This window comes from Balaenoptera physalus, assembly GCF_965194825.1.
Source record: "Balaenoptera physalus genome assembly, chromosome: 20".
NCBI lineage: Eukaryota > Metazoa > Chordata > Mammalia > Artiodactyla > Balaenopteridae > Balaenoptera > Balaenoptera physalus.
Window position 1 is genome coordinate 22,331,931 of NC_138901.1, and position 23,512 is coordinate 22,355,442.

The 23,512-nt window shown below is 57.1% G+C and overlaps 3 protein-coding genes and 1 long non-coding RNA gene across 14 annotated transcripts in view; 2 read left to right on the top strand and 2 right to left on the bottom strand.

The window, feature by feature from the left end:
- ATXN7L3 (ataxin 7 like 3) lies at positions 1–7,650 on the bottom strand. 5 transcript variants are annotated; one of them, XM_082440431.1, is made up of 13 exons: positions 7,419–7,650; positions 5,947–6,057; positions 5,516–5,648; positions 5,137–5,308; positions 4,865–4,962; positions 4,657–4,679; positions 4,285–4,351; positions 4,049–4,134; positions 3,661–3,729; positions 3,348–3,391; positions 3,003–3,074; positions 2,752–2,909; positions 1–2,638 (listed from the first exon to the last, which is right to left on the bottom strand). In XM_082440431.1, exons 2-13 carry the CDS (start codon positions 5,995–5,997, stop codon positions 2,490–2,492), a joined length of 1,122 nt encoding a protein of 373 aa, XP_082296557.1. In that variant the 5' UTR covers positions 5,998–6,057; positions 7,419–7,650; the 3' UTR covers positions 1–2,489. The 5 variants fall into 5 exon arrangements, with proteins under 5 accessions (XP_082296557.1, XP_082296559.1, XP_082296560.1 ...); XM_082440433.1 differs by having other exon boundaries at positions 4,285–4,330; positions 7,419–7,649; XM_082440434.1 differs by having other exon boundaries at positions 4,049–4,077; positions 7,419–7,647.
- LOC309649875 lies at positions 6,064–15,201 on the top strand. Its single transcript, XR_014257343.1, has 3 exons — positions 6,064–6,666; positions 6,750–6,844; positions 8,719–15,201. It is a non-coding gene; the product is annotated as an uncharacterized lncRNA (long non-coding RNA).
- LOC309649873 (uncharacterized protein) lies at positions 7,424–15,201 on the top strand. The gene is made up of 2 exons (XM_082440444.1): positions 7,424–8,214; positions 8,388–15,201. Exons 1-2 carry the CDS (start codon positions 7,781–7,783, stop codon positions 8,566–8,568), a joined length of 615 nt encoding a protein of 204 aa, XP_082296570.1. The 5' UTR covers positions 7,424–7,780; the 3' UTR covers positions 8,569–15,201.
- The window catches only part of UBTF (upstream binding transcription factor), a 14,797-nt gene continuing 6,327 nt past the window's right edge, over positions 15,043–23,512 (bottom strand). For 4 of the 7 annotated variants that reach the window (XM_082440420.1, XM_082440419.1, XM_082440418.1 and 1 more), the window contains exons 6-21: positions 21,326–21,390; positions 20,928–21,048; positions 20,440–20,550; positions 19,963–20,096; positions 19,675–19,816; positions 19,339–19,380; positions 19,094–19,207; positions 18,837–18,992; positions 18,333–18,467; positions 17,951–18,061; positions 17,448–17,536; positions 17,155–17,344; positions 16,310–16,357; positions 16,133–16,204; positions 15,893–16,036; positions 15,559–15,807 (exon numbers count right to left, since the gene is read on the bottom strand). In XM_082440420.1, coding sequence (XP_082296546.1) covers positions 15,682–15,807; positions 15,893–16,036; positions 16,133–16,204; positions 16,310–16,357; positions 17,155–17,344; positions 17,448–17,536; positions 17,951–18,061; positions 18,333–18,467; positions 18,837–18,992; positions 19,094–19,207; positions 19,339–19,380; positions 19,675–19,816; positions 19,963–20,096; positions 20,440–20,550; positions 20,928–21,048; positions 21,326–21,390 — 1,800 coding nt within the window. In that variant the 3' untranslated portion in view covers positions 15,559–15,681. Of the gene's footprint in view, positions 15,808–15,892; positions 16,037–16,132; positions 16,205–16,309; positions 16,358–17,154; positions 17,345–17,447; positions 17,537–17,950; positions 18,062–18,332; positions 18,468–18,836; positions 18,993–19,093; positions 19,208–19,338; positions 19,381–19,674; positions 19,817–19,962; positions 20,097–20,439; positions 20,551–20,927; positions 21,049–21,325; positions 21,391–23,512 lie in introns of all 7 variants that reach the window. The other 3 variants (XM_082440423.1, XM_082440424.1, XM_082440422.1) reach the window with 3 other exon arrangements.

A 23,512-nucleotide genomic window follows, 5' to 3' on the forward strand; every position in this document is an offset into this window, starting at 1 on the left:
TACCAACGGGAGATGCAGTTTATTTACACCAGCAGCCATGGGGGCAGGGGAAATACACAGCGTTTACAAAGTTAGCTACCTGTACAGGATGGATTACATATGCAAAAATAAAAATCTCAAGACCACAGGACAGCGTGAGCCCCACCCCCCTCCCCCAATGACCCCAGCATGCGGTAATGCCAGGCGGGTGGCCCCTGGGCATGCGGGGGGGAGTGATGCATGGAAGGAAAAGCCACCGGCCATGGAAATTAGTACAGAACCCCCCCACACACACTCAAGACACATGATAGAATACAGGGTGGACGACACCTAGCCGGGGTGGGAAGGATGGGAATTGAAACCCACACAGCCTGCTGTTAGAGGGAAGGGAGTGGGGAGCTCCTAGCCCCTGTTCAACTACATGGTAGGGGGGGCACACTCTCCCCGGAAGGAAAGGGGTTTGCTCCCTCAGGGTCTCTGCTGGACCAAGCCCATCTCTTACCCAGCCTGGGCAGGGGGCTCTGCCCTGAGAGCGGGCCAGGGAACAATGGGGAAGTGGATGTGGACAAACCAGTTCCCAAACTACTTCCCACTTCTCCCTCCTCCAACCAGAAGGGGGAAAGGGAGAGGCCAGAGGTGAAAGGGTGTATTAGGGCCTGAGCTGCAGCTGCCTCTCAGAAGGAAGAGTGGCCCGCGGCCTTCCTCCCTTCACCTTCAACCTACTCCCAAGTCTTCATTTGGGAGCAGGCTGGAGGCTGGCTGAGATCCTCCTTTCCCTCTGGCTTCCCCTTAGAGGGAGAAGGCTGTGGAAGAGCGAGAACAGAGGAGCCCAGGCCCCAGGATTTATTCTAACTCCTGCCAAAATTTGGCTTTTTAAAAAATAATCAACAATTCTTGGGTTAAAAACCAGTTTGTAACCAGGCGTCAGCCACAATCAGAGCCACCCCAGGGGGAGATTGGGGTTTCAGACAGGGTACTACAGCCCTATCTCTGTTGTTCCCTTAACCCTCTAGGGTCCCTAACCCGAATCAGTCCAACCAGTCCTGGGTACTAGCTACCCAAATGTGGGATGGCTCCTCCTGGGAGGAGGACAGGGGACACGTCCTGCAAGTGCCAGAGAACATGGCTCAGGGTCAACTCCATCCCTGTGTCAGTCAGCTCTACTCCCTGCCCAGACTGCAGTCCTCCAGCTCGGCTCCTGAGAGCGATGGTGCCCGTGTGGAGGTGGGACGATACATCTCTTCAGGATGTAGACCAGGCAGGTGGGCACACTGGCACCACAGTCCCACAGAGGGGCACTGTCTGGGCATGGCACCCCTTCCCCCTCCGCTGACAGCCCAGAGCACAGAGACCACCCTCTCTTCCTGCCCCGCTCCTAGCAAGGGGGGAGAAGTAAAAGATCAGGATTTTCCTCAGAGCCCCAAACCACAAGTACAGAATAAATAACTTAAAAGCGGCTAAGGAAGGGGAAACAGGGCAGGCTTCAGAGGCAGGAGCATCGAGAGAGGAACTGGAGCTGGTCAAGGTGAAAGAGGGGGTGGCAAGCAGCAGTTGGGAACTTGGGCTGCCCTGGTAGGGCAGTGGGGCAGGGTAGGCAGGAGCAACATGGGGCCACCCCAGGAGGGTGAGGCTGGGCCCCTTCCTGGGGCAGGGAATGAGGTAAGAAAACATTTCAAATAAAGCAGCACCGTTCCCTCTCACCTTGGGGCCCCACTCCTCACCAGCCCTGGGTCAGGGAGGAGAGGTAGGGGGGGAGTCATTTTGATACACAGCTCCCTCTTCCTACCCTCCCCCTGCCCTTGAAGCTGTAGAGGCTGGAGGCCCTTTCCTGGCACCCAACAACAAAAGGACAGCTCCTGCTGCCAAGGAGGCCCATGGGGACTGAGGGGAAAGGGCTGCCCCTGTGAGGGGCAGGGAAGGCGGCGGCAGTTCTGGACGCCTACCTCAGCAGACAGCTCGCTGTGCCTGCCTACCCCTGGGGTGGGGGCGTTTGATAGGCTTCTTCTGCACACAGACAGGACACGCCCAGCCCTGCTCCTCAGCTCCAAGCACCGGACCCATTCACATTGCTGAGGGCAGCTGGGGGAGGCCCCCTCCAGGCTCAGCTTCCAACCCACCGCCTCCCAGGTAGCCACGATGCTCCTCGGCAGGGCTTAGTCCAGTTCCTGGCGTGGGGGGCGGCAGTGCCCTGGCACAGTGCCCAGGTCAGGCCCCTGGCCTAGCTGGACATCCAGTAACTCACAGAATAAATAGGAAAACCGCCTCCCCACCGAACTTATGTCCAAGGCATAATATGTCCAGGTCTGAGTCCTGCACGCCGAGGGCTCGTGCTCTGGCGCAGAAGACCCTGACACCCCCCAGGGGTGCATAATTGGATCCTCTGCCTGCCTGGCCCACCAAACTTCCCAAGCCCAAACCCCCAGCAGCCGTCCATTTGCCAGGCTATGCCACCTGGGTGGGGGTCGGGAGGGAGGGCTCTGCTCAGCCAAAGGCTATCCCTTGCACCCAAGTCAGTTGATGTCATCGTAGATGCTGGGCGTCGGGGGTGCCGGAGGCTTTGGCTTTTTCTTCTTGTTGGAGCCCAGGCCAGAGGCAGTCCCTACCAGGCTCAGATGGGATTTCTTTTTCTTGGTTTTCCGTGACTCGGAGCTGTTGGTACCTGAAGAGAAAGAGGCGCGAGGGTTGAGGGGAGGGTCGCGGCAGGGGAACGCAAGGTGCTCCCCCTCCTCGGCTTCGGGCAGAGAGCCCCTGGGGCCCAGCTGTATCACCTACCTAGACCCCATCCCTGATTCTCACTCGTCTTGGAGGAACCTGAATCAGAGGGTGAGAGATCAGAGGAGCCATCCCACTGAAGCCGGCTGATCAGGGCCTGGCTGTCAGTCATGTCAAAGCTGTCATTATCCAGGGAACTCTCGACCTCTGGAAGGACGCTGGAAAGGGAAGAGGCCAGAGAAGGGCTTCAAGGATACCAATCATCATCCTTATCCTCCACAACCCACCACCTTTCCTGGAGGGTCACTCACGCTGAGGGTCCAAGTAAATAAATCCGCACGGCTCGCCGCTGCTCATCCGTGTGCTGGGGGCAGCGCAGGGACCTGGTGGGGAAAGAATTATCAGACCCTGACAAGGCAGGAAGGGTCTGAGGAATACAGGTGAAGCCCCTCCCCTCAGCAGAGGTGGGAGGGGTGGACACAGGCAGGGAAGGGATGAACAGAGAGCCCCCAGATTGTGGCCTAAGGCCTGACCATTAGAAGAGGGGAGGGGAAGGGTGGGAGTCCCGCTGCTCAAGTCCAGGGGTACTCCCGACCCATGCCCAGGGTGAGTGTGCAGGAGGGCCCCCTGGCCCTGTTCCTAGGTTCTGAGCTCACCTTGTGCACATCTTCTTGGTGTGTTCAGAAATCACCCCACATTGCTGGAAGAGGAATATAAGCTGAAAGGAGGGATGGAGGAGAGCCTACTCTAGACACTAGACATTCTCTTCTGTACAAATGCTAGACTGTAAGCAGAAATGGCCCCAGGGTGAATACGGCAGACGGCCCCAGACGACCAATGGCCAGGAAACCTAATTCCAGAGAGAGACCTAGGTGCCCTCACTGCTATGTCAGCAGCCTCTTTCAGGGCCTCAACCACTGCCTGTGGCTCAGCGCGCTCCCGAGGGCCTCCCCTTCCCTGGTCCCTCACCGTGGTGAGCAGGCTACGCAGCTCCTCCGGCCCCAGTGTCTCGTAGCTGATCCCAGTTGAGTTGTTATACTGGGCAAGAACCAGAGGTACAGGTTAGAGAAGGGGCAGCCAAAGAAGGGAGGGTGGGGGGTGGGGGGCAGAATCAGTCCCTCTCATCCCTTCCTAAGTGAGAAGCCCCTAAGACTGCCCAGCAGTTTTCCAACAATCCCTTCCATCCCACCTGCACAGGGGTAAGGGGTTGGGACCTACAAAGAATATAAATATGCAAGACCTAAATACCCCATCTAGTGCTTCTGGCTGTCAGCATTCTGATCCCCACTTGTCCAAGCCCACCCAACTCACAACAAGGACAATGAGAGGGAACCTACAAGGGGCAGCCCCTACTCACCTTAAAAGGATCCGAATTGCTAAGTTCCCCTGAAGAAGAAAAAAGAAGGGGAAGGGTGTTTGATGCAGAGGTACAGACAGAGAACCCTGAAAATAACCAGAGAGGAAGTGGGGGTGATAGAAGGATCACAGGCCCTCCCTCGATACCCCGGCCCGGCCCCTGCCCCCCCCCACCCTCCAGCAATGAGTCCCAGAAGACATAGCTAGAATCACTCCTGTTGTTCCAGCCCCACTTACCATTTTTGTGTTTTAAAGACTTGGATCTTCGAGGGGAATTGGGGTTCTGGAATGGGAGATACCATAGCTTTGGGGAAAGGGTAACGATAAGGGGGAGCCGAGAACCCAGGGAAGGAAAAAAGATTTGACAAAGAAACATCCTCAAATTCCTACTCTTCCCCATCAGTAAGAGGCCCGTCTACCCATATTCCCTCCTCCCACCTTCCCTCAAGGCCTCTGCTGCCCTCCTGCCCACCAGACACCCTCATCCCAGAACCCAGAGAGGTACCCAACGACCTCAGACTTGAGTCAAGACACCCGAGGACTCCCTACCCAAAGGGGAGGGTATGTGTCCTTCGCCCAAATCTCCCTCATGCTTGCCCCAGCTCTCACCTTGTCTGATTTCCTCTTCTTGGCTGTGTAGGACAAAACGATAAAAGGTAGGGTCACTTTAAGTTCCCAATCTAAGGGCACCTAAAGGAAAGTACAAAGCTACACTCTCCCCCCTCATTCAGGATAACAACTTGTGACCGTTACGTACCCAATTCCTGCGTGCCCGCCTCACCCCAGTGGCCCCCAAATTCCCCAGATCCCCAAACACCTTTCTTCTCTGAGCCATAGGACCAGTCGTTGTCATTGATGTCATCGTTATCCTCTTGGTCACTCTCAGACTTGTTCATGTTGTTGCTATTGGCAATCCTGCCAAGGGTAGGGAAGAGGAAGGGTCAAGGCTGCCACCTCTCTGCCCCCGACTTCACAGGTATAGTGGAGCATCTGGGGCCAAGCATGACCCACCCTCTGTGCCCTACAAATGCCCCTGGGGGGCTACACAAGACGAGCCGCTCTGGTTTTAGCAGGGGGAGAAGCCCTCACCGGCGGTTGGCGATTCGACTGCTGTTCCGACCCATTCCCAGGCACTTCTCCAGATGGGGAGCAAAACGGGAGGCGGCAATGCTGCGGCTGCAATTGGGGCAAACACACTCCTTGCTCTTCCACTGGTTGAAAACCTGTCCAAAGATGTCCAACCCCGGCTGGTCCACGATCTCTGGGGACAGGAGAGGCGTGTCGATCAGGGCGGGTGGGCAGGGGACCCTCACCTCTCGTTCCCACCCATGGCCCCATGGCCTCTTCAAAGCCCCTGCCTAAGCTCACAGGAGCTCCACGTTCTACATGTGGTGCGGTTGCCAGAGGACGACCCTCCAAGCACTCCCAGGACAGGGCTAGACTGCTCTCCTTCAACCCTGAAGCTCACCAAAATCCTTCATGCTATCAGGGTCCGTGTCGTCCAGGAAGAAATAGCCACACTTGACAGCCCGGTGTACCTCAAAGCAGAATCCCAAACAAGAATCCTCGACCAGGTCCGCGTATATCTCCTGAGCGATGGCCTGGGCCCGGGGGAGAACATCCAGGGTCACAAGAGTCATAGTCCCACGGACTGAGAGCAACTCTCACCAACCAAATCTCCTGCCAATTCGCCCTGGTCAGAAATAATGCCTTCTTTGCCATTTTCCCCATCTTGACTTCGAGTTCTTTCTTCTTCTGGATCCTCGGGCCTTCTTAGCTGGCTATTCCCTTTAAGGAACAAGGCTGACTACCCAAATTCCTCTCTGGTGTGGATGCCAGATAAAGTGACGAAGAAACATCAAGAGAAAGAACTGGAGGCACACGTGGGGGAGCCCTCACCTCTAGTTTGCTGTTATCCAGGCCAGACAAAGACATTTCCTCCATTTTCATTTGTAAACTCTTGTGGAGACGGCGCTCTGACTGCTCATAGCACAGCGGGCGGCAACACGGCTGCACACATGGGGGTGGGGGTGTTGGTGTGAGTCCAAAGGCACCTCTGATGACTGCCACCTCCCCTCCGCACCTCGCTGCCCAGAGCTCAATGGTGGCATCAGGATCTACCTCTCCCTAAAGCCTAGGCTCACTAAGTCTGGATGGTCCTTCAGGGCCTGAAACCCAAGGGCGGCCTAGTCCTTCCCAAGCCTGAACTCAGGCCCTGGACTCTACTGCCAATCAGAGTCTGGGTCTACAGGAGGCAGCAGCTCCCCCCAGGTCCCCAAAACTCAAACCCCTCTTCGATACCCATGGTGCAATGCAGCAGGGGGAGGAGAAGGAACTCTAAGGCCTCAAAGCAAACCCACAGGGTGTGGCAAAGAACTGCACAGACTCCTAAATACACTCCCCTCCCTTCCCTAGGCTCTCCTCAGAGTCACCTCTGCTTTCAGCCAGGATGTCCACTTGGGGGGGTACTGCTACCAGAAGTAGGAATGGCCCTAGGACCCTACAACCTTCACCCCACTCTATCTTCCCTTGAAATAAGCCTGCCACTACAGAAGGGGAGCAGAGCCCACAGAAATCTAGAGCTAAAGGGGCATTTCTAGCCACCATGAGCAAGAGGAGGTAGAGTCCGGTGGGATGGCAGACCAAGAGTGGGCACTCCCCTTACCTGTTCTTCTTTTAGATAACCACCCTCCCTCCCTCAGGACCAGCCCGGAAGTCTCTCCAAGAGCCCCAAAGTCCAGGAATCCCCACCAAAGGATTCAGAAACAGCGCCCACAGTCCGGGGCCCCTCTGAACGGTGGGTACGAGTTTAAGGAGCTGCCGGTCTAGAGTGGGGTGGGGACTGACAAATGAGCCGGGGGCACTGGGGAGGGTAGGAGGCCGGGCCTCAGCTCTTCCCCCGTCCCTGCGGCACTGCTGCTGCATCATACCAACTGGGGGAGGAGAGCCGAGCCGCCGGAGGCCGGCGCCGGTCCGGGACAGACCGACCCCTAGAGAGTGGGCAGAGTGGGACGCGTCCCGGCCCCTCTTCTTCCCCGCCCGCCGACAGCCCCGGCCGGCCGGGGAGAGGAGTCCGGGAGGGTGTCTCTATTGTCCCGGGGGCTGGGGCCTGGCTCCCTAACAAAGGCCCCGCGCCCCCTCCCCGGCCGGCCCTGCCCCGCCCAGGGGGGACCCAGACAGGGGGAGAGCGGGGGGCCCCGGCCGGGCCGGGAAGCCGGGGGAAGCCGGGCGTTTCCGCGTCGGCCAGGGGGGAGGGGAAGGGGCGCTGACCCAGACCAGACCTGGGGGGAGGGGGCCCAAGCCCCGCCTCGGGCCCCGCCCCCCGCCCCCCGCAGGCCCCTCCCCCGTCCCCGTCTCCGTCCCGTACTCACCCCGCCCGGGGGGCCGCGCCGGGGCCCGGCGGCCTCTCAGGGCCGCGTCCTCCGGCGGCGGCGGCGGCGGCGGCTGCTCCGGAGCCCCATGTCCGTCGGTCCGTCCTCGCCTCTCCCCGGGGCCCAGGGCCCGGGGCCGGGGGGTCGGGCCGCCCCCCCGCCTCGCCGCCTCACCGGGCGGCCATGGCCCCTTCCCCTCCCTTCTCGTCCCGTCGCCGCCTCCTCCTCCTCACCTCACCCCGCCCGCGCGCAGTCCGCGCGCCGTCCGCGCGCCCCTCCCCCCGCCCCCCACTCCAGCCCGCCTCTCCCGGGCGGGGGGTGCGGCGCGAGCCCGGAGCGCGCGCGCGTGCCGCGACCGGAGGATGGATGGATGGAGCGAGCGAGAACGCGAGCGTGCGCGCGCGCGCCCCTCTCCCCCCTCCCTTCGCGCGGGCGCGAGGCCAAGCGCGAGCGCGCTCCAACCTCCTCCTCTTCCTCCTCCCGCCCCTCCTCAACACCCCGCCCCCGCCCTCCCTTCCTCTTCCTTCTTTCGCTTTCGCGCGCCCAGCGACTGCTCGCGCCTGCTAGAAGGGCCCGAGCGCGTGCATCTGCCCCACGGCCGCAGCTCGGCAGCATTTGCTCCAGGGGGCGGGGACCGGGCGGGGAGGAGGGGCGCCACGCCGCCGTCCAAAGTACCGGCGGACGGGGACGGGGGCGGGGAGATGGGCGGGGTCTTCGGGAGCCACCTCGGCCAATTGCCGTCTCGCCTCTGCCCGGCCGGCCCAATAGGATGGCGGTGGGTGGAGCGGCGTTCAAGGTGAGGTGCGCGGTGCGCTGGGGGCGGAGACGTTGTGCCGTCCCGGCCGGCTCCGGGGCGGGGGCAGCGGGTGGCGTCGAAAGAGAGCGCCGGCTCCCAGCCGAGCCTGGGACGCCTTCCGGCCCAGGCTCCCCCGCCCTTCCCTCCGGGCTCCCGGCTCTTTTTCCCCCCAGCGCCCCCACCCCGGAGTTCACCCCGAAGCGTGCAGCCGCTTCTGTGAAGAGGCCAGAGTTGAAGTGGGACGCAACTCAGGCCAGAAAACCTGAAGGGGGCTCGTCCGAGCCTCGGTTCCCCGTGTTCCTGGGCGGGTCTCAGCCCACTCCAGGCCTGAGAACCAACAGACGCCCGAGATGAGGGTCCTCCGCTGAGGGCGGAGGCCGAGCTGTGCCAGTCTGAGCGGAGCGCCCTCCCCGCCCTCATCCTAATTTAGATCCCACACCTGCTCGCCTTTCCTGCTTCCGGAACCCACGATGGACCCCCCCCCCCCACCTCTTCTCTCCACAGCTTGCCAGTCAGTGGCCAGACCCTTACTCCGACCCAGTTCTACTCCCCAGGGTGTGCCCATATCCGCGCGCTCTCACAGTCCCTCTTCTGGAGTAAAGGGCCTTTCCCAGCCGCAGTAGGTGCTTAGACTGGCGCTTCCATCTCAGTTACTCTCTGTGTCTGGAGTCCTGGAACGGGTATATGACAGCCCTCTTCCTTCAGAAGATGAGATTAAATGAGGAAAGTCTTAAATCATATACTTTGGGACCATCACTGATTCTTTAGTCTTCAGCAAGCATTTATAGAGGCAATAGTCCTAAGTGGTTAAGACCAGGAATCATCTGAATTTAAATCTGTGGACTTGACAAATGAACTTCTGCAAACGAGCTCTCTGTTGCCCCAGTTTACACTGTTGTCACCGGGTATAATGATAGTACCTATCTCATTAGGTTGTTATGGGGATTGACAAGTCAATGCCTGAGAAACTCAGCTCAGTGTGTTTGATAAATCTTAGCTGTTACTCTTACGGTGCACTGTAAGAATTCTTATGGTGCATCCGTGCTGGGATGCAAAAATAAAATAAGACAGTTATACTTCCTCAAGAAGTTCACAGTTTGGGGGGTAGACAACAGACCTGTAGGAAAATAATTGCCAGTGTAATAAGAATAAGAGAGCTGGGGACTTCCCTGGCGGTCCAGTGGTTAAGACTGCGCTTCCACTGCAGGGGGCCCGGGGTTCCATCCGTGGTTGGAGCTAACCATAGGGGACAGAGGTGGCCAGGTGGAGGAATCAAATGATGTAAAAGGGTTGGTCAGGAAAGGCTGCTTTTCATGGGAGAGGAGCCAGGTCAAGACAGGCCAAGAAGGTACTAGGTATCTCACACAGAAGCTTCAGAAGTGAAGTGCCCAGGGACTTCCCTGGTGGCGCAGTGGTTAAGAATCCGCCTGCCAATGCAGGGGACACGGGTTCGAGCCCTGGTCCGGGAAGATTCCACATGCTGTGGAGCAACTAAGCCCGTGCGCCACAACTACTGAGCCTGTGCTCTAGAGCCCGCGAGCCACAACTACTGAAGCCTGCCCGCCTAGAGCCCGTGCTCCGCAACAAGAGAAGCCACAGCAATGAGAAGCCCGCGCACCACAATGAAGAGTAGCCCCCGCTCGCTGCAACTAGAGAAAGCCTGCGTGCAGCAACGAAGACCCAACGCATCCAAAAATAAATAAATAAACAAATTTATTAAAAAAAAAAAAAAAAGTGAAGTGCCCGGAAGTCTGGGCACTGGCTGGAACATAGGAATGGATGGGGAAATAGCAGGAAGTAAGCAGGGCAGACCATGCAGGACTAAGGGTGTGCTGAGGAGTCTGCGGGTTTTAACCCTACAGGCTGTGAGGAGTCCTTAAGGGGAACTGTTTGACTTGCATTTTAAGTAGATCACTCTGGAATGTGGAGTCTGGATAGCTTAGAAGTAGTAGGTTTTTGTTATAGCTTGAGATGTGTGGGGTAAAGGAGAGAGAGACCCTGAATACATCATTAACCAAGATGGGGAACTCTGAGGAGGAGATGTGAGGATACAGGACAATGACAAGTTCAGTTTGAGATATGTTGGAGTTACTGTGGAATCAGCTGGTGGAGACTCTCAGAAAGTGTTTGAACTTGAGTCTAGAGCAAAGTAGTGGGGCCAGGACTTCATGTGTCTCCACAGTGTGAATCAGGAATTCTCCATTCCGATGACCCTGATCTGTTTCTTAGTCTCGGAATATGTCCAATACATCCTGCCCTAAGGAATTTACATATGCCCAGGAAGCCTTCCTATCTCCTCCCTGTTTACCTAAATCCTTCCTCACTTCTCCACCCCTGGCTACCCTTACAAGAAACTCCTTTAAAACTGGATTGTACTATTCATTTGGCACTTGGCCTGAGCAGTCTGTGGTGGTGACCTCTTTGGGCACGTGCCCGGTCTCCACAGTTAGCACCAGTCAATAGACACTAAGGACTACACTGGTCCAGGCTCTGGGCGAAGTGCAGCGAGCCAGAGAGACACACAGACCTTGTCCTAGTGGGGCTTGCAGCCCAGCAAAGCCTGATGTGGAAGAAAGATTGAATGTGAAAGCATCCAGGCTGCCAAAGAAACACATGCATAGAGATCTTTTGGTCAGGGGGTCAGGGGAGGCTCCCTGGAGGAAGTGGTCTTTTAAGTGGAGCCCTGATTAACTAGGAAGAGAGGTGAAGAGGAACATTCTAGGCAGAGGGAACGGTTATGGGTATAGGCAGAATGTGTAGAGGCCTGGGAAGAGAGTGTGGTGTGTTTGAATCTTGAATGGCTTGTGTAGCTGGAGTTGGGCAGAGAGGCCAGCAAGGGCACCAGATCCCCCAGGGCATTGTGGGCCCAATTTATTCCCTCATTCAACAAATATTTCCTTTTTTTTTTTTTTTTTTCTTTTGGCTGCATTGCACAGCATGTGGGATCTTAGTTCCCTGACCAGAGATCGAACCTGCATCCCCTGCAGTGCAAGCACAGAATCTTAACCACTGGACTGCCGGGAAAGTCCCTCAACAAATAATTCTTGACTGTAAAATGTATGCCAGGCACTTTTAGGTGCTGGGATTACTGTAATGAATGAACAGATACGTTGCCTTCTACTTGGAGAGATGATAGACAATGAACAGGTAAACAGATACAGAAACAAGGAGATGTAGAAGAAGGCCTCTCTAGAGAGGGTGGTCAGGGAAGGCCTGTGAGGTGACATTTGAGCTTAAGTCTGAAGGATGGGAAAAACAAGCTATCTGTAGTGTTGGGGGAATGGCATTTTGGGCAGAGAAAACAAGCGCAAAGGTCCTGTGGTAGGCATGTTTGAGGAACAAAAGACAGATCCCTTGGCTCGATCCTTGTGAGTGATTAGGAAGAGTGGAGTGAGAGAAGGGAGAGGGGAAACAAGGGCTAGGCCTTTTAGGGTCATTGTAAGATAAGGAGTTGTAAGTGTTAAGGTCATCAGATTTGTTTTAAAAAGATAGTTTTGGTTGCTGTATGCGGAATGGACTGCAGGGGGCCAGAGAGCAAGCAGGAAGACCAGTTTTAGGTCTTTGCAGAAGTTGAGCAATGGTGATGGCCTGAAGAGGATGGGGATGGAAGCAGGTAGAGAGATTTGAGAGAGATACAGGAAATGGAATGGACGGGTCTAGGTGAGCGAATTTCACCTCCTTTCACTAAGAGATGAAATAGGGAGCGAGGACTTAAGGATGATACCCTGATTTCTAGATTGAATGACCAGATGGTTAGTGATTATCTGGGGTCTTGAGGTATGAGGTGCCTGCAAGATATCCCAAAGGATACACTGAAGTCTGTACGGGTCTGCAGCTTGGAAGAGCGGTCTCTCTAGAGACCACCTTTTGGAATGGTTACTATGGGTGATAACTGGGGGTTCATAGAGTGACTTGAACACCTAGGATAGAATGAGGAGGAGGTGGGACTTCCCCTGGTGGCACAGTGGATAAGACTCCATGCTCCCAATGCAGGGGGCCTGGGTTCGATCCCTGGTCAGGGAACTAGATCCCACATGCATGCTGCAACTAAGCGTTCACATGCCTCAACTAAGGAGCCCACGTGTGACAACTAAGGAGCCCATGTGCTGCAACTAAGGAGCCCACGTGCCACAACTAAGGAGCCCATGTGCTGCAACTAAGCAGCCCATGAGCGGCAGCTAAGGAGCCCACCTGCCACAGCTAAGACCCCACACAACCAAATAAGTAAATAAAATAAATATTAAAAAAAGAAAGAAAATCAATCCCTTATTTATTAAAAAAAAAAAAAAGAATGAGGAGGAGGAGCGGATGCCAGCAGAGTAGACCAAGAAGTCAAGAGACAGACAAGTGGGACTTCCCTGGTGGTCCAGTGGTTAAGGCTCCACACTCCCAATGCATGGGGCCCAGGTTCAATCCCTGGTCAGGGAACTAGATCCCACATGCCGCAACTAAGAATCCACGTGCCACAACTAAAAGATCCCTTGTGCTGCAACTAAGACCCAGAGCAGCCAAATTAATTTAAAAAAAGAGAGAGACAGACAAGTGTCCACTGGGTGTAATTGATAAACATGTTGGTGACCTCAGCGGGTCACCTTAGGGGAATAGCGGGTGGGAGGTGAGGAAATGGGAGACCATGAGGGGCAAGGAGCTTTTCAGAAGTTTGGCCAAGAGTGAGAGAGGGGTGTGGGGAGAAGGGAGAGGTCTTAGATGGCCCTGGGTCGTTAGCCCTTGGTGGTTGCAGGAACCCAGCCAAGGCTTGTGGAGGGAAGGCTGTCTTCCTTAACATCAGAGAGCAAGTCATCTCAGCCCAGCCCACTTCCCATCAGAGGTCTGGGTCATTAGGAAAGTCATTCCTAACCCTGGTGAGGCTGAGGGCTCAAGGTGGGAGGGTTAACCCAACTCCCAAAGATAAGCCCTTGCATGACCATGGTGAACACCCCTGACCCTAATGGTTCATTCATCACCTCCGTTTTTCAAGGCAGTGCCTTCCGGGAGAAAATAATGTATCTGTTTCCCAAATTCTCAGGCCTTAGTGGTCTGACAACCCAAGGTGAACAAACTGAATTGAGAAAGTGCAAGAACAGTAGCACAAAACAATGTGAAGGCAGACATTGCCTACGGAATCGTCAGGAATGAGGAAGATGGTTCTAGAAAGAAGGGGCAAACAAACTGGCTTCAAGGGTCTTTCCACATTGAGACTGTCCGGTCGCCCCTGTCTCTACTCGCCCTTCATTGAGTCCAGTGATCAGACAGCAGTCAAACCTTTTTTACTTTATTGTACAAAAAAAGGGAAAACAAAACTTCCACAGTTGGCCTTCAGCTTAGGCAGACACCTCTAAGCCATTCCCTCCCACCTCCCATGATGCAAATTCAAGTTGCAGTTGTTGTTGAAACCTACAAAAACACTTCTTAAATATTAGGAAAAAAAACGGGGTCGGGGGGAGTGAGGGTCCTCCCACCCCAGCCATCCCATCCCAGTGCCAAAATGCACCGAGTCACCTCTCACAGCACTAACTCCCCCACCACCACAGCCCTGTTCGTACTGTAAGAATTTTTCAATTTTTAAAACAGGAAAAAAAAAGTGCCCCAAAGTTGTTTTTAAATGAAAACACATTCCGCTAAAACACAACAGCGCAGGGGTACTCAGGGTAATGGGGTTCTTTGCAGGGGCTCTTGGGAAGAAATAGAACCTACGGACCCCTGTACCTAATTCCAGGATCAGGACAAAGGGGAGTAGGAGTGGGGAGTGTCCCTCCCTAGCCACCCCCCCCCTCCACCACCCCAGCACCATGGCTAAGGCAAAGCAGATGGTCTGCCTTCCTCTGGGAAGGGGACCTACCTTTTCCATCCCACCTCCTAGGTAGAATTCCCATTCTTCCCCATCCCTTGGCTTTCATTCAGAGGGGAAGGTGGAAATGCACAAAGCCCCAATTAAATAGGTCACTGACGTGATTGTTTTTTTAAAAGAAGAGAGAAGCCAAAATTTAATAAAAAACAAACCAACAAAAATTAAACCCACAGAGGCAAGGTGGCTTGGCTTATGAAGAATCTAGGAATCAGGGTACCAATATGAGGGGGATGGCTGGGAAGGTCTAGGAGGACAGCTGCAAAAGCAGCTTTTGCAGACCTCTTCCCCAGCTGTGGATTTGGGGAGGTGGGGCGGGGAAGGGAGCACACCTGAGAAATCAAAGGAAACAGGCGTGGGGTAGCTGGAGGATATGCGGGGGGAAAGACAGGAGGGATGTGTAAGTTAAGAGCTTCCAACACATTTCTTGAAGGCCAGGTTCAGAGCCCAGGGTGGCTGGGTGACCCCTCAGATGAGCTGCAGAGGCCTTTCCCACCAAATCAAAGCTTTAAGGTTCACCTGGTCTGTTCCCCCTCCCCACAGTCCTGCTGGATACTGGAGACTAGCAGTAGCTCCAATGACCCTGACAGAGGGAAACCAGTATAGGAAACATCAGAGTGGCTTTAGTACACCCCCCAAATTGAATTAGAGATCAAGCAAAGCAGAAGATATGGAGAAAGGGGCCACCCCAGCCTATCCCCACCAGGATCAATGTCTCCCAGGCCCTCACCAACCCTTTTACCAGCTTCACAGACTGAGGTGGGCGCCCCCTTCCCTCTTACACGCACAAATGCACATGTGCCTTTGCACACATCCACAGGTGCACCCATGCTATGTATAGGCCACACACGCGCACGCACGCGCACACACACACACGCGCACATACGCTTTTCCATACGCATCAAGACCGTTTTAAAAAAGTCCCAAACCTACCCTCTAAACCCTCCCTCTCCCAGAAATGACAACAGAGACGGCAGCCGAGGTCGGTAGGAAACGTCTCGTTGACAGCTCAGAGCTTAAAAAAAAAAAATATATACACATATATAAAAAACACTTCTGCCCCCTCCCCCCACCCCGTGAGTGGGTCCAGGCAGCTCCTTCCCGCAGGGGGCAGGAGAGGGCCATGGGGCAGTGCCTATTTTCCCATAGGCGCCCGCCCTCCTCTCCCATGTTCCCTGCCTCCAGTTCCAACGTGGGGGTCCAGGCTGCAAGCCCCTCTGGAAAGAAAGGGGTCTTCCCCAAGCTTCCACCCTCCCGTGGGTCGGGCTGCAGGTGTAGGGGGCCTCACTGAACTCTCTGGGACGCCCCCCATCCCACTCCCAGGTCCATTGTCCATGCCGGAACCGCAGGTGCAGAGGGGGGTGGGCTGGGCCGGTCCAGTGGTGGCTCAGTCTGACGGTTGTGCTCCCTGGAGGGCCCCCCAGGGCTGATGTCTCTGAGGCCGAAGAGTTCTGGCCTGGGTGCCTCCAGTGCCTCCCCCCCACCGTATTTTGTTTAAAAAAAAAAAAAAAAAAAAAAAAAGGAAAGAAAGAAAGTGGGGGAGGCCAAGGGGCAGGGGACAGAACATGGGGGAGAAACAAAGGTGGTCAGTCGGGGAGGGGAGCCCCGGGTGGGGCTGAGCCTCAGTTGGAGTCAGAGTCCGAGGAGTCCCCCGAGGAGGAGGAGCTGGAGCTGCTGCCCTCGGACTCGTTGTCCTCATCCTCATCATCGTCCTCGTCATCGTCCTCGTCGTCGTCGTCCTCCTCATTCTGCGAGGCAAGGCATGTGCAGTCACCAGGTGGCCATCCTGGCAGGGCCCCGCTCTCCCCTCCCACCGTGCCCCATCCATCCCACCTCATCCCCATCCTCGCTCTCATCCTCGCTGCTGGATTCGGAGGAGTCCCCGCCGTCCTCAGAGGAGTCCCCGTTCTCATCATCTTCCTCCTCCTCCTCCTCATCATCCTCATCTTCATCCTCTTCATCATCATCCTCAGACTCCTGGGAGGGATGGAAGCACATCAGTGGTCCCTGCCACACCACTCCAGGCACCTCGGGCCCCCGCTCCCGGTCCCCTTTCTGAGAGGGGCTCCTTACCGACTTAGACTGCAGGGTAGTCCGGCTGGACTTGGGGTTCGGGCCTCGCAGCTTGGTCATGCTCTTACGTTTCTGTAGGAGAGGATGGGGACGTGGGCAAAGGGAGCAGCCATGAGTTCCAAACATCCCCCCCCAAGTTCCCTCCTTATCCCAACACCAGCCCGCTCCCAGACTCACATTAGAGATGTACTCTTTATATGCTGCACGGTCCTGGGGAGACAGACTCTGGGGGAGACAGAGAAGGAGGTGAGGGTTGGAACACGACCCAAACTACTGCTGACTGAGCATGCTGGCCAACTGCCAGGCAGTGGGCTGAGCACTGACTGCCATCCCACCTTCGCCCGTCCCAGTCTCCCCATACCTTGGGTCACTGCAGAGAACCCCAGGGACCTGAGAACACAGCTCAGTGTTTCTGCTTAAGATGCCCTGAAGCCTTTCCTAAGCTACCCTGTCCTAAGACTGTTGGTTTTCATGTCTGTCCTGTTGCTCTACCCGAATGGAGGCTCCAGAGTCAGGGGCTTCCTCAACTCAGAGAAGCCCCACACGATGACTTCCATAGCCTGGCTGCATCACTCCTCCCCAGAAGCCAAGTCCAGAGCCACTGCCAACGCAGTCTGGGGCTCACCGAACTTCTCAAACACTTCAACCCTGCTAATTCCCTGGGTCCTTGGCCAACCTGCCTGGGTGGCTGGGGAGGACATCAGTGACTCTCCCCGCTTTACAGATCTGACTGCTCAAGCAAGGCACAGAAGGGAAGCTCAGAGGCTAGGGGGTGAGCCAGAGTCTAAGAGAGGTCCCCCGGTCCCAGCTGGAGGGAGGAAAAGGCAGTCTGATTTGGGTTTTCCCACTCACTAGCTGTATGACCTTGGCTAAGTTACTTAACCTCTCTGAGCCTTGGTTTCCTTATCTTTGATAGTAATCATTACCCTGAAGGACTGCTGGGACACTGAATGAAACCATGAATGCAGACCAGCCAGCACGATGCTTCCGTCTTCCTTCCTAGGGTCCCCCGGCCCTCTCACCTTGACCCAGAGGTCCAGGTGCACTTTGTACTGCTTCTGCTGCTCCTCGGCCTGCTTTTTGTAGTGCTCCTTCTGGCTCTGGGAGATGCGCTGCCAGCGGCTGCCAATCTCCACCATGCGCTCCTTCAGTGGCAGGTGGTTCAGCTGCCCGTTGGACAGAAGCTCCTGGGAGAACTTCTGGTAACCGTTCCTGGGAGGCGGGGGTGTTGCAGGGAAGGTCAGGAGACCAACCAAGCAGCCCTCCTGCCCTGACCCTCCCCATCCCTAGGGTGGACTCCAGCCCCCAGACTCACATGGGAGGCTTCTTGGGTTCTCCCTGGAACTTCATCTTCTTGGATGAGTTTGCAGCAGCCGGGGGTGCCCGCCTCTCACTCAGCTCTCTCTATGGGGACACCCGGAAAGGTCACACTCATCCTCCCGCCTGCCCCATGCCATCAGTCCTTAGCTGATTCTCCTTTTATGTGCCAGGAAGGAGGAGAAACTGAGGCACAGCCAGGGAGCAACTTCGTAACAACTCACACCTGTGTCAGACAGGCACTGCCGTCTGAAAGCGCTTTCATAATTGCACTCACACGACTAGTATCACTGCCGTCGTTTTAGTGATGCATCACTGAGGCTCACAGAAGGAAGTTAAGAGACTTACTTAGGGTCACACAACCCAAGCTGGGACTGCTGGCTCCAAGTCCCACGCAGTGAGGAAGTGCCCACCCCGGAGGGTGCTCCTGAGTTTTAAGTGGAGAGAGGTGGCCCCAGCTCCATCCTGCCCCACCGTGCTAACCAGAAGCCCTCTTTCTACCTCATATCGCTTCTGGTCTTCGGCCGCCTTCTTAATCCACATTAGTTTCTCCTTCTTTTCCATGTTGTTCCAAGTCATCTCCATGGCTTTCAAGGCCTTCTCCCGGTCATTCTGGGGACAGACAGGGGTGTCAGCTGTGGGAAGGGTCACCTAGGGCTGGAGCGGGTCTGCATGGGTGGTGGCAGAACAACCCCTTTCCTATGAAATTAATAATAAAACAACTACTTTTCCAGAAAAAAAAAGAGAAAGAAAAAGAAAACGGAAAAATAAAGCAGAAAAACAACAACAACACACACACATACACACACACACAAACCAAAAGAAAGAAAAAGAAAATAAAGAAAAAAACCCCCAAAACAGCCCCTTTCCCACTGCCTGCCACCTTGAAGCGGGCCAGGTAGTCGCCGATGACACTCTGTTGCCAGATCTCCTCGGCTCTTTTGGGCGACTCTGGCAGCTTGCCTGGCTTCCTCTCTGACTGGGCCTTCAGTGCTGCCTCCCGGGCCTTGTACTTGGCCTGCGGAGGGGCGGCAGAGGCGTCAGCCTTCCGGCCACCCCCAGGGGGCGCACGTGGCTCGTCCAGCAGTTGAAGGCTCTCCCCGCCACCGGCAAGGGTGGGGTGAGCAGAGGCGTGGGCCGGTGCAGATGTCTCCTGCCAGTGGCTCAAGCTGCCCAGCGGCCCTGCTCCCCAGGGAGCCCCCAGCCCACAGCTGACCGCTTCCCGCCTTCCGGCTCGCTGGGTTCCCAGCCCCACCATCTGCGCCCAGGCACCCGTGCGGCTCACACCCCACACACACCTGGGGCAGGGTGAGGAAGTACAGCTAGCCCCCAGGGGAGAAGCAGCCCAGACTCTGCCCGGCAGCCCCTCGGGTCTGGCAAGCCTGACCTTTTTCTTCTCTGACAGGTCATTCCACATGCGGGCCAGCAGGCGGGTCAGCTCGCTCTCTGAAAGCTCAGGCCGCTCCTCCTGCAGCTGCCGCCGCTTTTCTTCCGAGAAGATGAACATGGCTGACACGGGCCTCTTGGGCTTCTCTGAGCCACCCTTGTAGATGTGCAAAGAGGGTCGGGGTCCACGGGGTGCTCACGGGGAGCCCCGCCTCCGCCCCCCCGCCCAGGACCTGCTTGGTCGTGCCCCCTGCCCACCTTGCCCCCTTCCTGGGAGGGCTTCTTGGAGGCTGGGCTGGTGGCTTGCTTCTTGTTGATGTTCAACATCTTCTCCTCCCCCAGGACCCGCTGCTGCTCCTCCTCAGGCAGGCTCTGGGTGGGGAGAGAGGGCAGCACAGGGTTCAATGTCTGGTCCCCAGGCTGCTTCCTGGTTGTCTTAAGGGCGTTGCTCACCAATCCCCCCGCCTCTCTCTGCCCACTGCCCTCCCGAAAGGAACACTCACCTCTAGAAAACGGAGCAGTTCCACCTCATAATCCTTCTTTTTCTGGGAAAGGAAGGGGAGTCAGGGTCAGCATGGGGGCAGCCTCACTGGAGACCCTCCCATGCTCGGGGGACAAACAGTAGCCCTCAGCAGACCTTCCAGAGCCTGGACAGGGCCTAGTCTCCCTCCATAGATGGTAAGCGCGAGGCCCGAGAATCTGCCTGGATCAGCCCAGATGCTAAACCTAGTACAACACCATGTCTGAAGCAGGTGCCCAGGGGTCAGACCTCATGCTTCAAACCCCCGAGGTCCTCCAGGAGTCCTCCCTCTCCAGGGCTGGCTCCTGCCACGGCTCACCTGGTCGCACTTCTTGTGGTAGGCATCCTTCTCCTTCTGGGAGAGAAGCTTCCACTGCTGGCTGCACAGCACCATGCGCTCCGTGCTGGGCACGTCCTTCATGTTGGCCATCAGCTCTGCGCAGTACAGCGAGTAGCTGTTCCTGTCACGACCGGCAGCGAGGGAGGAGCGGCCCTGTGAGCGAGCTGGGAGGCCCAGGGCGGCAGCCCCCTCACCTGCAGAGCCTGGGCTGAGGCCCTCCCCCAGCCCGGCTCCCTAGCTGCCCACCCGCCCCAGGGCAGCGCTCACGGAGGTGGCTTGGTGGGTCGCCCGTCAAACTTGTCCTTGAGCTGGCGTTCGGCCTTGGTGAGGGTGGACTTGGTGATGCCCTCCTCACTGATGTTGAGCTCGGGGTGCTTCTGGATATAGTCACGCATAATCTCCTGCAGGGTGAGGCGGGGGGGATGGAGGGCAACGGGGTGTGGGGTTAGCCGGGGCCGGGGGGGTGGGGGAGAGCCGCTGGGAAGGGGAGGCAGGGAGCAAAGCTGGGGGGTGGCCGTGTGTCTGCTGTGTCACACGAGACGTGGTGCCCTGCCCTGCCCTAGCCTGAGATCTCATGGGGGGGGCGGGGCGGGGAAGGTAGGGGCAGAGGTGAGGGGCCCAGGAGGCCCCTCCCTCAGCGGTAGGACGGGGAGAGACTGCCTGCCGCAGAGTGCGGAGGCCGCAGAGTCAGAGGGCAGAGGCTCGTGAAGAGCCGGGCGGGGAGGAGCGCAGCGGAAGCCTAACCTCGTACTCCTTCCGCTGCTCCAGGGCCTTATGAATCCATTTCAGCCTCTTTTTGTCCGAGAGCTGAGACCACTGCTTCCCCAGGGAGTCCTTCACCTCCTTCGTAGTGGCCTGCAAACCAAAAGCCGTCAGACACACACAGGCAGCCAGGGGCAGGGGGGAGGGGAAGGGGAGGGGGACACAGAGGCCCCCGCCCCCTCAGGCCACAGGAGGTCACGAGAGTGTCCCCCACAGGCCAGGAGGGGAAGGCAGAGAGGCGGCGGGGAGGGGGGCGGGGCGGGGGGTCCCGCCTGGGTGCAAGGGGACAGGCTCACACACGCACACATGCACACACTCGCACGCCAGCTGGCCCAGGCCCTGTCCATGCAGCCCACCCCTGGGGAGGGGCCTCCTCTCCTGCTCCCCTGCACCGTGCCCGGCCGACCTGGCGCGGCTCCCCCTTGCCACTACCGTGCGCCCTCCCTGCCACCCCTTGGCCGGACACTCACATCTGGCCGCACTTTGAGGTACACCTTCTTCTCGTGGGTGTACCACAGCTGCTGGGGGGTTTTGGGCTTCTCAGGGATGTCCGACTTCTTGGCATTCTGGATTAGGTCTGGGTGATCCTCCCTAGCCAGGGCACGGGGAGCAACAGTCAGTGGGGGGAGGGGGATCCTGCCAGGGCAGACCCAAGCTAGCTGCCCCACCCACCAAGGCTCCTTGGCCTATCAGCTGGGGCCTAGTGGGACAGCAGTTGCCTGCCGGTCCCTCCCCTTGAGCCTGAGCCACTAGGGTCTACAGGTGACCCATCCATCTTCCGTGCCTCAAGTGCCAGGCTCTGGTCATTGCTACCCTCTCCTGCCGCACCCAGCGCCCTGTGGCCCTCCTCTGGGCTCCACTGCCTTACCTGAATCGGGCGAGGTTTCGCTCAAACTCCTGTTTCTCCCTCTGGAAGTCCTGAATATATTTCATCTGGGGGGAGGAGGTGACGGGGTCATCCACAACCCAAGGCCTGAGCTACAAAACCCACTAAGTCCTCCTTGCTAGCTATTTTGCCTCCCAGTTGGTGATGTGTACAGAGGATGTCATGAGCAGGAAAGGGATGGCGGTCTGCTTTCCAGTGGGCTGGGGATGGGGGACTCAACCGTAGCCCAGACAGTGGGAGCTACAGGGGTCTCCCAGAACACATCCTACAGCCTATCCCCTCCCTTTAAGAAAGGGAAAGAGTCCCAGGAAGGGGACATGGCATTATCCAGTCACACAGTAAGCAGCGACAGGGCTGGGACTCCCCGCAACACTACCCCTCTGCCTTTCCGGAACGCCACGACACTCCCAGTGAGAGAAGATGTAGGCCTTGCCCCTGTCGCGCTCTCCTCCTGTGTCTGTGGCAGCTAATACTAATCTGCCCCCTCATAGGTGGCCCACAGGGCAAGTGGCAGGCTGAGTCCTGCTTCGAAAGGGAGATCGCAATGAAGGGAACCCAGAGTGAATCCTTGCAGCCCAAATCACATCTTAATAGATCTGTCTCCTGTATCTGGATTTTTCCCCCCCCATCTGCTACCTTTGGGTCCCTGGCTGTCCTTGGCAATCCTGACATCATCCCCACCCCCACCCCCTTCCTCAGTCATTGCCACCTTCCCTGCCTCTGATCCCTTCTTCCAGGCTCTTGGCTCTTTGGCTCCTTGAGCCCTCCCTCCCCCAGCCCCGTCATTCTCCTTTGCTGCTTGGCTTCCCTTCCTTCGCCTGCACTGGCTTCTATCAGCCTGGTCCTCCCTTCCCACCATCCCACCTCCATCCCGGTATCCTTCCTGCCTCTCCACAGCCCTCACTCTGACTTTCTTTCCAACTTGTCTCTTTCCCTTCCTCATCTACATCCTGTCCTGGCTCCCACTCATTGTCCATCTTTCCTTTATGCCTCTTCTTCCCAGATTCACAAACGAGTTAGCACTGGAGGAGGCCAGGGGCTCAAGCTGATTGAGCCCAACCCCTGCCTCTCATCAGGCGCAAGAAGTGAGGCAGCTCCACTTCCCTCCGAGGTTCCCGCAGAAAACCGGGAGCAGAACCCAGCCTCCTCAGCCCCAGTCGCAGCCCTCCTCATACAAAACAGCAGCTTTTAGAGCCGGAAGGCACCACCCAGATCAGGCTCACTCTCCACACCTCAGATCAAGATCAGGCCCGAAGGACTGAAGTAACTTACCGAAGGGCACATGCACAGCGATTCAGTGGTAGCCAGGAGAACAGGCCCAAGGCCTGTGTCCCCTAGGCCAGCACTCTGTCCACTCTACCACGGAGTTTCTTCTATCCCTCCCTGAACCTGAGACCCTCTGCCTCTCCCTCCCACCCCGTGGAAATGTCTCGGTGTTATGTGTACAGTCAGTTCTGTGCCGGCCCCATTGCAGGGGTCAAGAATAGCTCCAGCGATTCATACTCCGGCTTGGCTCAAGCAGTAGTTGCAGACAGCCGGATCTACCCAGCCAAGCTAGCTCCTCTTCTGGGTACAGAACCAGGCCACGTGAGCCCGAAGCCAGGGTGCGCAGACCAGGAAGAGGGCTACTCCCAGTGCTGGTGCCCTCCCGAGAGCTGGCTGCCTGCAACTCTGTGTCCTCTCCCAGCAAATAAATGTGCCCTCTTGTCTCTCCTGGTGCCCCTTGCCAACATCTCTCCCTGGCTCCATCTCACCATGTAGCATCTCCTTTTGTGTCTCTCTCCCCACCCCATCTCACTCGTGTCCCAGCTGCAATGCTTTGCTGTCTATCTCTGCAAGGTACCGCATGATCTCACTGTGCTGTGTCCACCCCTGCCTGGGAGGCTGGGCAGCCCCTGCCCAAGGTTAACGGGCTTGAGGGTCTGGGAGAGCGTGAGGCCATGAGGGACAATGTGTGCAAGGGGAAGCCCGCCCACGTAACCTGTGGATGTGGCAGTGAGAAAAGCACTAGGCAGGGAGCTTGAGCACTAAACCGGAGTCCTGGGACATATACCCTCCTGCACCCCAGTTCATTGTCCACAAAATCAGGATAACCCAGTCTCCCGGGGTTACCTCTACAAGCATCAAACGAGACCATGTGGGGAAATATCAGAAGTGAACAGCTCTGCA

Excerpts from the sequence above, each read along its gene's own strand:
- ATXN7L3 (XM_082440431.1), bottom strand. The coding sequence starts at position 5,997 with ATGAAAATGGAGGAAATGTCTTTGTCTGGCCTGGATAACAGCAAACTA. Across the intron at positions 3,730-4,048 it reads GCAATTCGGATCCTTTTAAG|TATAACAACTCAACTGGGAT; the intron begins GTGAGTAGGGGC and ends GTTCTTGCCCAG. Across the intron at positions 3,392-3,660 it reads TGCGTAGCCTGCTCACCACG|CAATGTGGGGTGATTTCTGA; the intron begins GTGAGGGACCAG and ends TTCCTCTTCCAG.
- LOC309649873 (XM_082440444.1), top strand. The coding sequence starts at position 7,781 with ATGGATGGATGGAGCGAGCGAGAACGCGAGCGTGCGCGCGCGCGCCCC. Across the intron at positions 8,215-8,387 it reads TGGGTGGAGCGGCGTTCAAG|CGCCCCCACCCCGGAGTTCA; the intron begins GTGAGGTGCGCG and ends TTTTCCCCCCAG.